A 12,964-nucleotide genomic window follows, 5' to 3' on the forward strand; every position below is an offset into this window, starting at 1 on the left:
TGTTCACTTTCTTGAGGGAACCAGGCTCCCGGGAACACTTCCGAACGTGGCCAATGGATCCAAAACCTCTCAAAAACTCATCTATTGAGCTTGTCTTTCAAAATCATGGAGTTTGATATGTCGCAAGATGGGTTTCGGTGCTAATCGAAATTTGTCCACTTCCTTGAGGGAACCAAGTTCCCGGGAACACTTCCGGGTGTCGCCAATGTGTCCAAAACTTCTCAAGAACTCATCTATTGAGCTTGTCTTCCAAAATCATGGAGTTTGATATGTCGCAAGATGGGTTTCGGTGCTCATCGAAATTTGTCTGCTTCCCTGAGGGAACCAGGCTCTCGGGAACACTTACGGACGTGGCCAATGTGTCCAAAACCTCTCAAAAAATCATGTGTTGTGCGTGTCTTTCAAAATCATGGAGTTTGATATGTCGCAAGATGGGTTTCGGTGCTAATCAAAATTTGTCCACTTCCCTGAGGGAACCAGACTCCCGGGAACACTTCCGAACGTGGCCAATGTGTCCAAAACCTCTCAAAAACTCATCTATTGAGCTTGTATTTCAAAATCATGGAGTTTGATGTGTCGCAAGATGGGTTTCGGTGCTAATCGAGATTTGTCCACTTCTTGAGGGAACCAGGATCCCGGGAACACTTCCGGATGTGGCCAATGTGTCCAAAACCTCCCAAAAACTCATCTATAAGGATTCTCTTCCAAAACCATGAAGTTTGATATGTCGCAAGACTGGGTTGTGTCCACTTGAAAATTGTCCACCGCCCCAGGGATACCCCAGGGAACCAGGTTCCCGGAACATCCGGAACCATGTCCTGGTGATTCAAATGTATCAAAACTAACTTCTGATGCTGGTCAATGATGATTGATCACGTTTGCATCAGCATTCTGGTCACTTTCGTTCATTTATCAATGGTTTTAAAAAAATGACCCGTTTTTGACTGCATCTGACCCAGGACCCCCCCTTAATAAATCCGGCCGGATTGGAACCATGATCAAATCAAGTCATGTACCAAAAAATAGACATGATGACGCTTCTTCCCTGAAAATTTCATGGCAATCGGACGAAAAATGAGCCTACACGGGTTATTTCAATTTTGATTTCTAGGTCAGACCGAAACGGGTTAAGCTGGATGACTCTCACTCCCCGTGTATCTAGTTCGATTCTGCTTCTGTCACATTTTTCTCTTTTGTTGATGTCTTGTAGTGTCGATAAAGTAGTTTCGTAGCATTTTCGAAAGTAAAAACAACCATTTTTCACTTCTCACTTTTCACTTATAACCTCGCTTACAGTGGTGCGAATTCTCAATCTCAGTGACTGAAATTTGTTGGATATTGATACCATTCCCTCTTCACACTCACTTCCTAGCAGTGAAAACTGAAAATGGTTAGCAGCAACAATCAAAGATAAAGTAAACAAAAGACCTCTCTTCTCATTGCACGCGCAGCCCGCACTGACAGTCTATTCAGTTCACTCGCTGCTGTGTGAATGCGACGGCCCTATATAAATGCATGGGTGAATACTATCACTTGAAAGACAATGACAGGAAATTTGTGCCGAATGATCATCAGCTTCAGCCCGCTGTTGGCAAACCGAGTTTGCTAAGCTACTCCTGCTTTGTCGTTCTGATTGAAAGGCACCGTCATAGGCAAAGAGGAGCAGAGAAAAATACAAAACAAAAGAATCACACTCAGCAGGCATTGTTGATAAATTGCACCACTGCTCGCTTATAACTTCCTAAATTTTCCTTCTGATTTCTCATTTCTCACTATAACCACATTGCACTTCCAACTTTTCACTTCTCACTTCTCTCTTCATACTTTTCACTTCTCAATACTCACTCCGTACTTCGAATTTCTCACTTCTCACTTTTCATTTCTCACGTCCCACTACCCATTTCTTACTCTTTACTCCGCATTTCTCACTTCTCACTTTCCCCTTTTCACTTCTCATTTCTCACTTCTCACTTTCCCCTTCTTACTTGGGATTTCTCACCTATCACTTATAGATTATTATTTCTCACCTCTCGCTTTTCACTTTCCACTTCTAACCATATCGTGCATGTACTGTCTCTGACAACATCGAGTTAGCGAAATGAAAATGCATTACAAAAATTACTTCGACTTAGAGAATATCGAGTAAGGGAGATATCGACTTACGGAGGGACCGCAGTATGCTAGATTCAAGGGACTTTGAATTTCATCGAGTAAGGGAAAATATCGAGCTACAGAACATCGGGTTAGGGAGAGTTCACTGTATTTCAGCTTGAAGTCAAATTTCATAAATGCCTTTGCAATACACCCTACTTGTAATCAAGTTGTTTTTGATCGAACTTTCGTCTTTTTCGACATTCTTGTCCCTTTTGACCTTTCGTCCCTTTCGACCTTTATGCTACGTTTTGACAGGGCAAGTGAATTGGACAACTCAGTTGAATTCAATTGACTTGCCTAAAGTTGAACATGTTCAACTTTCTTTTCATTCAAGTGAAATGAATTAAGGTGTTTACACGTTCCATTCGCGTCCGATTCAAGCGACTTGCTCAATTCACTTGCCTTGTCTAAACGTAGCATTAGTCCCTTGCGACCTTTTGCCTCCTTCGATTTTTTGTTCTTTCGACCTTCTGCCCCTTTCTACGTTTTGTCTTTTCGACCTTTTGTCCTTTCAATTCTTTGTACTTTCGACCTTTTGTCATAGATTCGTGGCAGAACTTCATCCTCCCAAAACTTGGTAATTGCTCCTCCTGGAATTCCTGGAGATCCTGAGCCGGCAGACGTATGTCCTGCGCGCGTGCTCCTAGGTTCATTACCATACCGCCACCGTTGTCTGCCACATCGCCATTCAGGTGCTCTTTGTAATGCTGGCCTCACCTTTGGATCAATTCACGCTCGTTTATAAGAAGGTTCCCGTTATTGTCCTTACATATATCGGACTGTGGCATGTGGCCCTAACGTAAACGGTTTACCTTCTCATAGAACTTTCGAGCGTTCTTAGCGCGTCTCTTCACGTTCTTGATCTCCATGCTGACGCTTTTTCCTCCAAAAAATCGAGTTATGTTTGTTCCGCGCCTGATTGTATCCAACCTCGTTCGCTTTGCGGTGTTGCAGCGATCTCGCCCATGCTACATTCTTTTATTCCACTAACTGCTCACATTCGCCGTCATATCAGTCGTTTATCTGATCCGGGGGCACCGTGCTTATTGCAGCGGTTGCGGTACTACCAGTGGCGGATCGAATATCTATCCAGCGCGCATATTGAAGGATGGTATTTTTAACATACGGTCTGATAGCGCCAATAAAATTTCTCACCAAAGTTAAACACTGAGTAGTTTAGTATGACAGAAAATAACATTATGTTTATTCTATTATTTTGAGTTAAATTACCCTCAGAGCTTCTTTTCTGCGAAGAAATAAAACTTCTATCTTTGAAACAGAGCTGATTCTTCAGAAATTCATCTATTTGAAATATTGCCACATCTTGAACATCAATCGTTCTCTGCTTGCTTTTGTTGGCGGTTTCCGTTTTCAATAGTTTGCTAGCTCGTTTAAATTTCAATAAAAATCCATCCAATTCGACTCAACTGACATTGTTTTACATATCTTAGTACATATGTGACAGGAATACATGCTAGAGTACTATTTTAAAATCTATTCAACTAACAAACAACTGCGCTTCCGGCAATAAATTAACTAGATTTTACGTCCACTACTACCAGTTGTGGTCTTTGTTGTATGTGCGAAGTTTTCTCTTCCAAAAGGTACATCCCATCGACAACAGACAATAAAAGGAAACTCGTTCACATAGATTAATAGCAACAGAGAATAGAGCATTTGGCTAATACAGTACGACCTTACAAACAATAATCTTCGTAAAAAATATGCGCATCTGTTGCTTCCTAACGCTACTTAGAACCAATTATCGCGTATAAAACACCTTATAGTACAGCGTCTTGGAGCGCCACAAACTGTAGCTGTTGTCAAACTTGAGCAGGTAGGTTCCCTCGCCGGGGTAGCTGTGCGATCCGGCGTAGACTTCCGTTTGACACTCGCGCCTGTAGATGGGAACGATGATGGAGATTGGGTTCCGATTGGCCAAACTACTGCTGCCACTGCCACCGTTGTACTGCTGTTTGTGCTGCTGCTGGCCACCACACTCGAGATCGTCGGCACAAACCACTGCAGATCGAAATAGTTTTCATACAGGAATTAATTAACAAAAACGCAAGTAAGAAATTACCATCATCGTCCTCCAGCGTGTCGTCGTCTTCATCGCTCTCGCTAACATGCACCGAAACATCTGTCGTCATGGGTTTTCCCCACTCGAAGTAAACGCCGAATCCGATGTCATAATTGTCGGTGGCAAATTCCCAAAACAGACTGGAACCGCCCTCGTGGGTTGGAACGCGAACCTTCAGGGGAGAAAATGTTCAAAATTATCAAATTTAACTATAAAAGCTATGAGTTTTATGTCCACATTATCTAGCCTACAATAGTCAGGACATTTTTAATACGGATTTATATTTATTTTTAAAATCAATTTTGAAAATGCCACTTACCGTAATTGTATCACCATGACCCACTCGAATCACACCATCTCCTTTTCCTGAAGTTACTTCCTGCTTGAATAGTTTAACGTCTGGTTTAGTCCACATATTGGCCGGACTGATGACCGCGTATTCTGCGAAGATTTAATTTTCATCATAAACACAATTTCTGGTAAATTTGTGATACAGAAAGTATCTTACCACCAGAATCATCATCACTATCGCACTGTTCCTTGTACTCTTGCTGGCTATTCTCTTTGGCGTTGGTTGCCTGATCAATTTGATTTCCGGAATGCTGTTCGGCTATTCCACTGTCCACCTCAGCGGATTCACTGTCTACGCTTGTTGCGCGCAAATGAGAATAATTGCTGGCCACTTGTGCCTGCAGTTGTTGCATATACTGATGATAGTGCTCGTTCTGTAGCTGACGGATCAAAACCGCCTGTTGTTCAGGGTTTCCAGGAAACTGTTTCTCGGCGTAATCCTTGAACTGGTGGTAAGTTTGTTGATTTAAAGCATCCTGCAGTTGACGCCTCTGGATTTCCTCCCTATTCTTCTCGTCCTCGATCCTTTTCAGCTCAGCCAACTTCTCTTCCTCCTTCGCAACTTGTTCCTTTCTTTTCGCTTCCTCAGCTTGCGCTTGTTGGGCTTTCTCCTCGCGATCCTTCTTGATCGCCTCGACGTACGGCTTGAACTGAGGGCACAGTCGGTCCAATAGGTCTATAAAACCCTCCATCGCCTGGAGCTTCGTAATGGTACCCAAGTGCTGCCAAGCAATGCGCCGATCCTTCCCAATCACATCGAACATACCCAACTGGGGTGCCTTGCCGGGATCTAAAGGACCATGAGCTGCCTGTTGCGTGAATGCAACCAACTGCAAGTAAGGTGCATAAAACCTGCATTAATGGGGCTATTTTGAAACTGAACCAAATCAAATATATCAAAAATTATCAAACATTAATATATTCCAATAACTTTAATTGGGCCCTTGTGTTTCCCTCAACATTATTTGAATTCACACCGAAGATAGCAAACATATAAGGATCTAAAAAACAGTTACCTTTAAATTATCTTCGTAACTCAAGTGAATCGCTTTGCCGGACTTTTCTGAAAGTAGATACATCAATTAGTATTTGCATATCTTCCAACAAACTGATAACAACTTCAAATATAATTACCCTTATAGAAAGCGCAAGCCATCTTGTAGAGTTCCTTAAGCGGAAGATGCCACTTGAGGCTCCTGCTATCGCAGTCGGTGTCCGAACCACCACCCTGCTGCTGGCCATCCGACACAGCCAATGAGAGGTTTCGGAGCGACTGCTCCACATTATCCGGGCTGACCATCGTTATCAATCTTCTCTAGATTGGCTTTGGCCTTTGTCCACACACCCCCACCTTACGGTACTCTTCACTGTTATTTACCTTCGTAAAATAGAGGATACAGCGCCTCCCAAATCCAGCGTATTTTCTGTTCCTCTGAGTGAGACTCTCGAGAACCTATGGTATTTATGCTTAACCCTTCTATTTGCAAGGAGCAACAATTATTATTCCTTGCGGGAAAACTTACACGTATATTTTGCTGATGTTCTGGAAAATTGATAATGATTTTTTTCTGATGTGAAAAAGAAGATGAGCTGTCAATTTTTTGAAGTTGCGGGTAGTGTCAGCAACATAACAACAATGCTCACATGTGTTAGTGAGAACATACTCATTAGGCTTTCAGCGATCGTATGTACACGCACGTTTCACTCACACTTTTACTCGGTTTGTTTGCAACCACGAGCAGCTGTCACGGCAAAATCAAATGGGATTGTTTGCAACCACGAACCTGCGTTCGTGTTGGTGAGAAATGTCGGCGAGACCCTAATGCGACACGCAGCATTCTCAAAGATGTTGCATGCACGATATTTGATGTGTAGGTAAATTCTCGGGTAAATTATTCCAAATATACACGGTTAGAAAAAAGTACCTAATTTTAGGTACTTTTTTCTCTTGCATCTCCCTCCCTCTTCCCTTTGTTGTCATAAAATGAAGAGCAAAACCACTCAACAAGGGCATTAAAGTGTGGGAACCCAACGTTGAGTAATCTCATGTTTACAAAAGTTGAGTGAAATTTACCTAACTTTTGGTTAGTTTCTATTTAAAATTAAGTATATTTTACTTGATATTAGGTGAATTTCATTTAATTTCAAGAAAAAATTACTTAATTTTGGTTTCCCACACTGAACCACCGATTTGAGTGAAAAGTTCCTAATATTAGGTACTTTTTTCTAACCGTGTAGGGTAAAGTGCCCAATAGTGGACCCCCAACCAATAGTGGACCCTCCAGCTATTTTTGCATTATTACAGCACAGTGTAAACATTTTGCTATAAAATTCCATCGGGAGAACCTACCTTACAGTTCTATGATTTGATTACATGCATTGGAAATGCTATGGAAAGTAAAATTAGATGATTTTTTACAATTCTATAAAAAATAAACACTAGAGTGTCCATTACAGGAATATTTCGGGGGGTCCATAATAGGGAAGAAGAACGTCCCGAAACGGAACATAAAAATCAAATGAAGTGTCGACTATAGAGAAGCAATTTCCTATTATGGACCCCAAGGGGGTCTACTATAGGGCGAATCCAGTCAGACTTTAAAATGTTAATTTTAACGAATAACGTCGAGTATTTAAGTGTTTTATGAATGTATCGTAAAGAGGAGATGCAGAGCTTGGCATTAGATATCAAACAGAACACTACTAAAAATCCACACATATTGATTGGCAAAAATCCATAGATTTAACTTATGATGTATATCAGCGCACACATAACCATTTTCCACGCGAACTACTAATAAAATATATATCCAAATAAACTTTATGCGTGGTCTCGAATTGGCAATTATTTAATTTATGTGTGGTTCTATATCAATTATATTAGGGTGGAGCTATTGCAAAAAATTATAACGGCGACACATATATCTTATATAGTTATTTTTGGCAGTGAATAAATATGTTGAAAATATCTACTCCTTTTGACAGGAAGAGCAAAATTCCGTTACTAGGGGGTCCACTATTGGGCATTTTACCCTATTTATTTATCTGGGTGGTGTGAATTGGCGATTAAAGGTTGTATGAAGAAGAAGAAGTCGAAGGATGATATTAGAATAATATTGCACGGGGAAGCATACGGAAATTTTTTTAAAACTCTTCTCAAAAATTCTAGAAGCGATTTAATTAAAAACGGAAAGCAGTACACTGCCAAAAATATCTATATAAGATATATGTGTCGCCGTTATAAATTTTTGCAATAGCTCCACCTTAATATAATCGATATAGAACCACACATAAATTAAATAATTGCTAATTCGAGACCACACATAAAGTTTATTTGGATATATACCCGCATAATCATGAACCATAATTGTACCATTTTACGAGGCGGGATCGATATTTTCTGGCGCGTAAAATTTTCCTTTGTTCAATGCAAAAAGTAAACAACATTGACGCTTGTCAAAGCGCCCCAATTAGCGAACGGCATTCGCTAGTTGGGGTGAGGTCGTGCCCCAATTAGCGAACGATCACTGTATTCACACCACCCAGATAAATAAATATATTTGGAATATTGCGCTTTTTGCACTTTATAAGAGTTCTGCGAGATTTTTTTTCTCACACTCAATACCACCCCCCTGGCGTCCTATACTATCACAAGGGGTTTGACAATAGCCACCATGTCCACGGACGGTACCCAGGTAACCATAAGCATTTAAATAAGCCATACGTGCGACTATCCAGCTTTCCACGCTCGCCATAATGGCGGCTGCTATAAACATTTCTGACAGTAACTGCTTCCGACGCCAACCAGACGCCAACCTGTATTCGACGCTATCGTATCTAGGCAACTATTTTACGTTGTTTATTGATATTTCAGAACAAAACTATTTATACAATCGAAATTGAAAACTTTTTCACATTCTCTGAACATTTATAATTGATTGTATTTATATTTGTAGGTTTTGATGCCAAAAGGTTACAAACTAAAGGATGAAGGTCTCGAGCAGCACTAATTGCATAGATTAAATACTACTTGGGCGTACATGACAAATGATTGGAATCCGTGAACAGAGCTCATTCTGAATGAGGGAACAGGTCTCGAAGGCAGACGGTTGAATACAGAACTATAATTTCGTAATTTACTGTAGGTACACGCTCCAGCAAAGATAGAGCTTTCACATTTCTATTTGCAAGCACAAGCCAATGCTACTTGAGTTCTTGCATAGCACCACAGAACGTGTTTGGGAAATTGATTGATCGCAGCGTAATATTCGCTACGAATTCCTGAAGTTTGTAACAGCGAAGTGAGTGGGGTGTAGTGAATATGTTGAAGTTAATAAACCAGATATTTTGGAAATATTCCCACTTGATTCTGAATTTAGCTCAACTGTTAAATAATTATTACCTCTTTACCCAGTATATAAGCCTTTATTATCAAAGAATCTGTTATTTCATAGTCATAGTGCATAGTCAAATGCAGTATCAATGTATATATTATCCTATAGCTCCTAGCTAGATCATATATACTCAATCAAATCGGAATAGGAAACTTGCGCAGATAGACTTCTATCGCAACCCGCACGATAAACCTAACTTGTGGTACGTTTAATACTTTAATATTAAATTTGTGCCCTACTACCAAAGTTAGGTTTAACGCCCGGATTGCAAAAAATATCCAACTTATCTATTCCCTCTTTCCAGTTTCAACAAGATGAAGAATATACAGAAATTATATCGGCTGCATGGAGAGGATTTGAAAAAAATAATGAAAATAGCTAACAATCTCACACGATTATAGCTATGGTGGAATACCATGGAGGATACAGGGTTCGGGCCAGAACATCACTGTAAGAGACATATCTTTGCAACTTGCTCCGTTTGCCTTCGAAACCTGTCCCAATCCAATCATCTGTCTCAAGTAGTATTTTTATCTATACACGCAGAAAAATATATTGTAGAAACAACAATAATCTGGATCAAATTCAACAATAAATATTGTTAACTCAGGGCTAATAATAATTATCGTTTGATTCAATCCATAATATTGTTGTTTTTACAATAAAAGCGTTTCATGTTTTGATCCATATGATTGTAGAATCAACAATATTATTGTTGAAATAATCATTCGTGCATTATTGTTTCAATGGTATATACAGATCAATTCAACAATAAAATATTATTGAAATAATAATGCATTCAATTTGAGAATGTGTTTTTATTTTCCTTTTTATTTTTGATGTGAATAAATAAAAACAAAATAATGAAAGTGCACATGCGGTTTTTATTTCATTGTACCAGGAGCGTACTATGTATATTTATGATAAATAAGAGAATTACATATTTTTGTGGTGGAAATCTGGATCTAACCGGCATAGAACATGATCTTTCCGGCTAATTCTATCGGTTTTCTTCATTATGATGGGTAACGTACTGTAGTCCTGCGAAGAAAGAATATATTTTAGACGATTTCAATTGATTTTTTATTAGTCATACATACATGTCTTTGATGTTAAACGAAATGCCTCCACGCCGCAGCACTGATGGATTGTTTTCTCGTTTCAACTCCCATTTATTTTGTAAATAATTATTTAATATAATCTACTATGAAACAAGGTTTTAAATTGTTGTCTTGACTCTTGACTTTTTTTACACATAAAAAAACACACACTGATTGATATTCAAGGATGTTTGGAACAATATTGTTGAATTTTAAATAATATTGTTTTTTCAATCAGAGATTATTGTAGGAACAACAATCAAATTCTTTGGATTCAACAATAAAGCGATTATTGAAATCAACAATATTTACTTTTAGATTAATCATACAAAATTTCGCTGCGTGACAAATAGTGGCCTCCATTTTGAATGTATAACTTGTTGACATCAAAACCTGCAAATACAAATACAATTAATTACAAATGTTCAGAGAATGGAAAAAAGTTTTTAGCTTTCGTCTGTATAAATAGATTTGTTCTGAAATATCAATAAACAACGTAAAATAGTTGCCTAGATACGATAGCGTCGAATACAGGTTGGCGTCTGGTTGGCGTCGGAAGCAGTTACTGTCAGAAATGTTTATAGCAGCCGCCATTATGGCGAGCGTGGAAAGCTGGATAGGGGTATCCAGCTTTCCACGTTCGCCATAATGGCGGCTGCTATAAATAAATCTGACAGTAACTGCTTCCGACGCTGAATTGTTTCCGACGCTTAAATTTTTCCGACGGTGGTCGTTTCTTAGCAACTGTTTTCACTTTGTTTATTTATTGTTGCGTAAGCAGATACAAAAAGACAATAAAGCTGGTGGAAATTCATTTCGATTCAATCTTTCAAATTATTAGAAACTATTTCTTTAATTATTGATGAATTTGTTTTAGGTGGAAGCAGGACAATTTCGAAATCAAAGGCAGTCTCCACTTCTAACCCTGGTCCAGCAATTATATACAACTTAGTACTTCCGAGGAGATCCGATTGGCTGCCCGTGTATATATGCATACATTTTTGAATGTTCTGGTTTCTTCGAAGCTAATTTTCTGACAATCGATTCTTCATGGCGTTGAAATGATGAGTGAAGACGACTGCTGGTCAGTTTTTAGAAAACCTAAGGCCTGGAATAATACATGGAGTATTTATATAAAAAGAAAATAACGCTTGCAGCTAACACTGTATAAGTGTTATCACCATATCTCCACAAATGTTCTCCAATATCGTTCCGGTGACCTTAGGAACAACTCTAGTCCAGACGATCCACAATCGAAAGACTAACAGCATATAAATTTCTATTGTCTTGTTGTTGGATTATTACTGGAAATTATTGCAAATGTTGATGTGAATGATCATCTGCGATGTTCATAACTGCAGAATATAAAGCGTTTGAGGTTGAGAAAATTATGCACGCTATTTTTTAGGCTCTACAGTATAGTGCGGAACAGAATGGATACGTTTGCGTGCGTTTTGACAGTTTTCCCATGGCAAAATTGTCAAAACGCACGCAAACGTATCCATTCTGCTCAGCTCTTATGTGTCCCGATTTTTTTTTTAAATAAAAGCCTATGCTATGTTATGTAACCGCTGCTTAATTAAGCGTGAACGAATAGGACATTGGTTTATAATACTTAGGTGTGTATTAACGGTGATTTTTAATCTACGGAGGGTGGTTCAAATCATGTATGAATGTAAATTGTTCAGATGAGCACCTATGACTTGCCGCGTAGATAGCGCGAACTATAATCCGCGAGTTTGTGATGGGCAGATGAGTGTACGAAGGAAAAAAAGAGTGAACGTCGGGAATTGGGCGATCTAGAAATTGTTGAAAACTTAACACTGTATTGTTGAGACAAGTGATAGCGATGTTTTCTATTATTTTAAGAGCGCAATTGCCTATAAGTGATTGGGATTCATCGAGACTACAGACTACACTACCAACTATTTTTAATTTCATGTTTTAATTTTTGGGAGAGAAAAGTATTAGTGATGCCATCGGGTAGCAAGAGTACCACCAGACCAAATCTTTGCCCGGCTGCTTCCACAGAACCAGGCCTCCGCCATCGTCAAACGGACAATGTCTCCCCATCGTCTATTTACGCCGTCGGGTCTATTTCTCGCGGTCGCCAATGCTGTTGGATCAGACCTCCACCATTTTACTAAGCTCAACAAGACCACTGCGAAATCCAGTGTTTGCTATTCGCCATGTGCCGACCTCATACGGGTTGTAGTCTTCGAAGTCTCCTTGCAGTTCGAGTTTACTGCCAACGGTGGTAACTCTCGTGGTACATCATCTCTGCCGATTTCGAATTCTCGTTTTTTCGTCGGCTGTACAGATTTCGGACCGGAGGTCTAACGTCACGAGCGTCACCAGTGTTATAAGCAGCAAACCCGCTAAGCGCCAAACCCGGAAGCGCCAATTTGCAACGACTACATGGACTTCGCCTTCAAGAACCACCCACCCCAAAAACTGCGTTGTATGGCCAAATCGTTCGCGTTCCACCTAAAACATAAAAATGTTGGATATATTTGTCGAATCAAGAAATAGTTGTAATAATTTTACAATGTTGTTACGAGAATTGAATTATACTCCATTAATGCCTGCTCAGGTAACAATAAATAAACAATGCGAAAACAGTTGCTAAGATACGATCACCGTCGGAAAAAGCTCAGCGTCGGAAGCAGTTACTGCCAGATTTATTTATAGTGCCGCCATTATGGCGAACGTGGAAAGCTGGATAAGGCTACCATAGAGCTAACAAACTTCATACTGGCTCTATAATAGCCCTATATAGCCGAAAAGGCGAAATAAAGTGCTAATGGTTACCTGGGTAGCTCATTACCGTCCGTTGTTATTGTATGAAAATAAACATCATGTGTTTTGTTTACTATTTGTTT

General features: G+C 39.5%; 1 protein-coding gene across 1 annotated transcript; it reads right to left on the reverse strand.

Annotated features, from left to right (window-relative positions):
• Nucleotides 1–3,329: 3,329 nt before the first annotated feature.
• Nucleotides 3,330–6,200, reverse strand: LOC134219173 (Golgi resident protein GCP60). The gene is made up of 6 exons (XM_062697878.1): nucleotides 5,723–6,200; nucleotides 5,605–5,651; nucleotides 4,746–5,418; nucleotides 4,557–4,678; nucleotides 4,238–4,409; nucleotides 3,330–4,176 (listed from the first exon to the last, which is right to left on the reverse strand). The coding sequence occupies exons 1-6, from the start codon at nucleotides 5,886–5,888 to the stop codon at nucleotides 3,917–3,919; spliced, it is 1,440 nt and encodes a 479-aa protein (XP_062553862.1). The 5' UTR covers nucleotides 5,889–6,200; the 3' UTR covers nucleotides 3,330–3,916.
• Between the last annotated feature and the right edge of the window lie 6,764 nt (nucleotides 6,201–12,964).

The sequence above is a fragment of the Armigeres subalbatus genome, chromosome 3 (genome assembly GCF_024139115.2).
Source record: "Armigeres subalbatus isolate Guangzhou_Male chromosome 3, GZ_Asu_2, whole genome shotgun sequence".
In the NCBI taxonomy this organism is placed as follows: domain Eukaryota; kingdom Metazoa; phylum Arthropoda; class Insecta; order Diptera; family Culicidae; genus Armigeres; species Armigeres subalbatus.

Bases quoted from the DNA above. Each gene is read 5' to 3' on its own strand.
- LOC134219173 (XM_062697878.1), bottom strand. From the start codon at position 5,888: ATGGTCAGCCCGGATAATGTGGAGCAGTCGCTCCGAAACCTCTCATTG. The intron at 5,652-5,722 runs GTAATTATATTT...ATCTACTTTCAG, and splicing joins GGCTTGCGCTTTCTATAAGG to AAAAGTCCGGCAAAGCGATT. The intron at 4,410-4,556 runs GTAAGTGGCATT...TCTCCCCTGAAG, and splicing joins GTCATGGTGATACAATTACG to GTTCGCGTTCCAACCCACGA.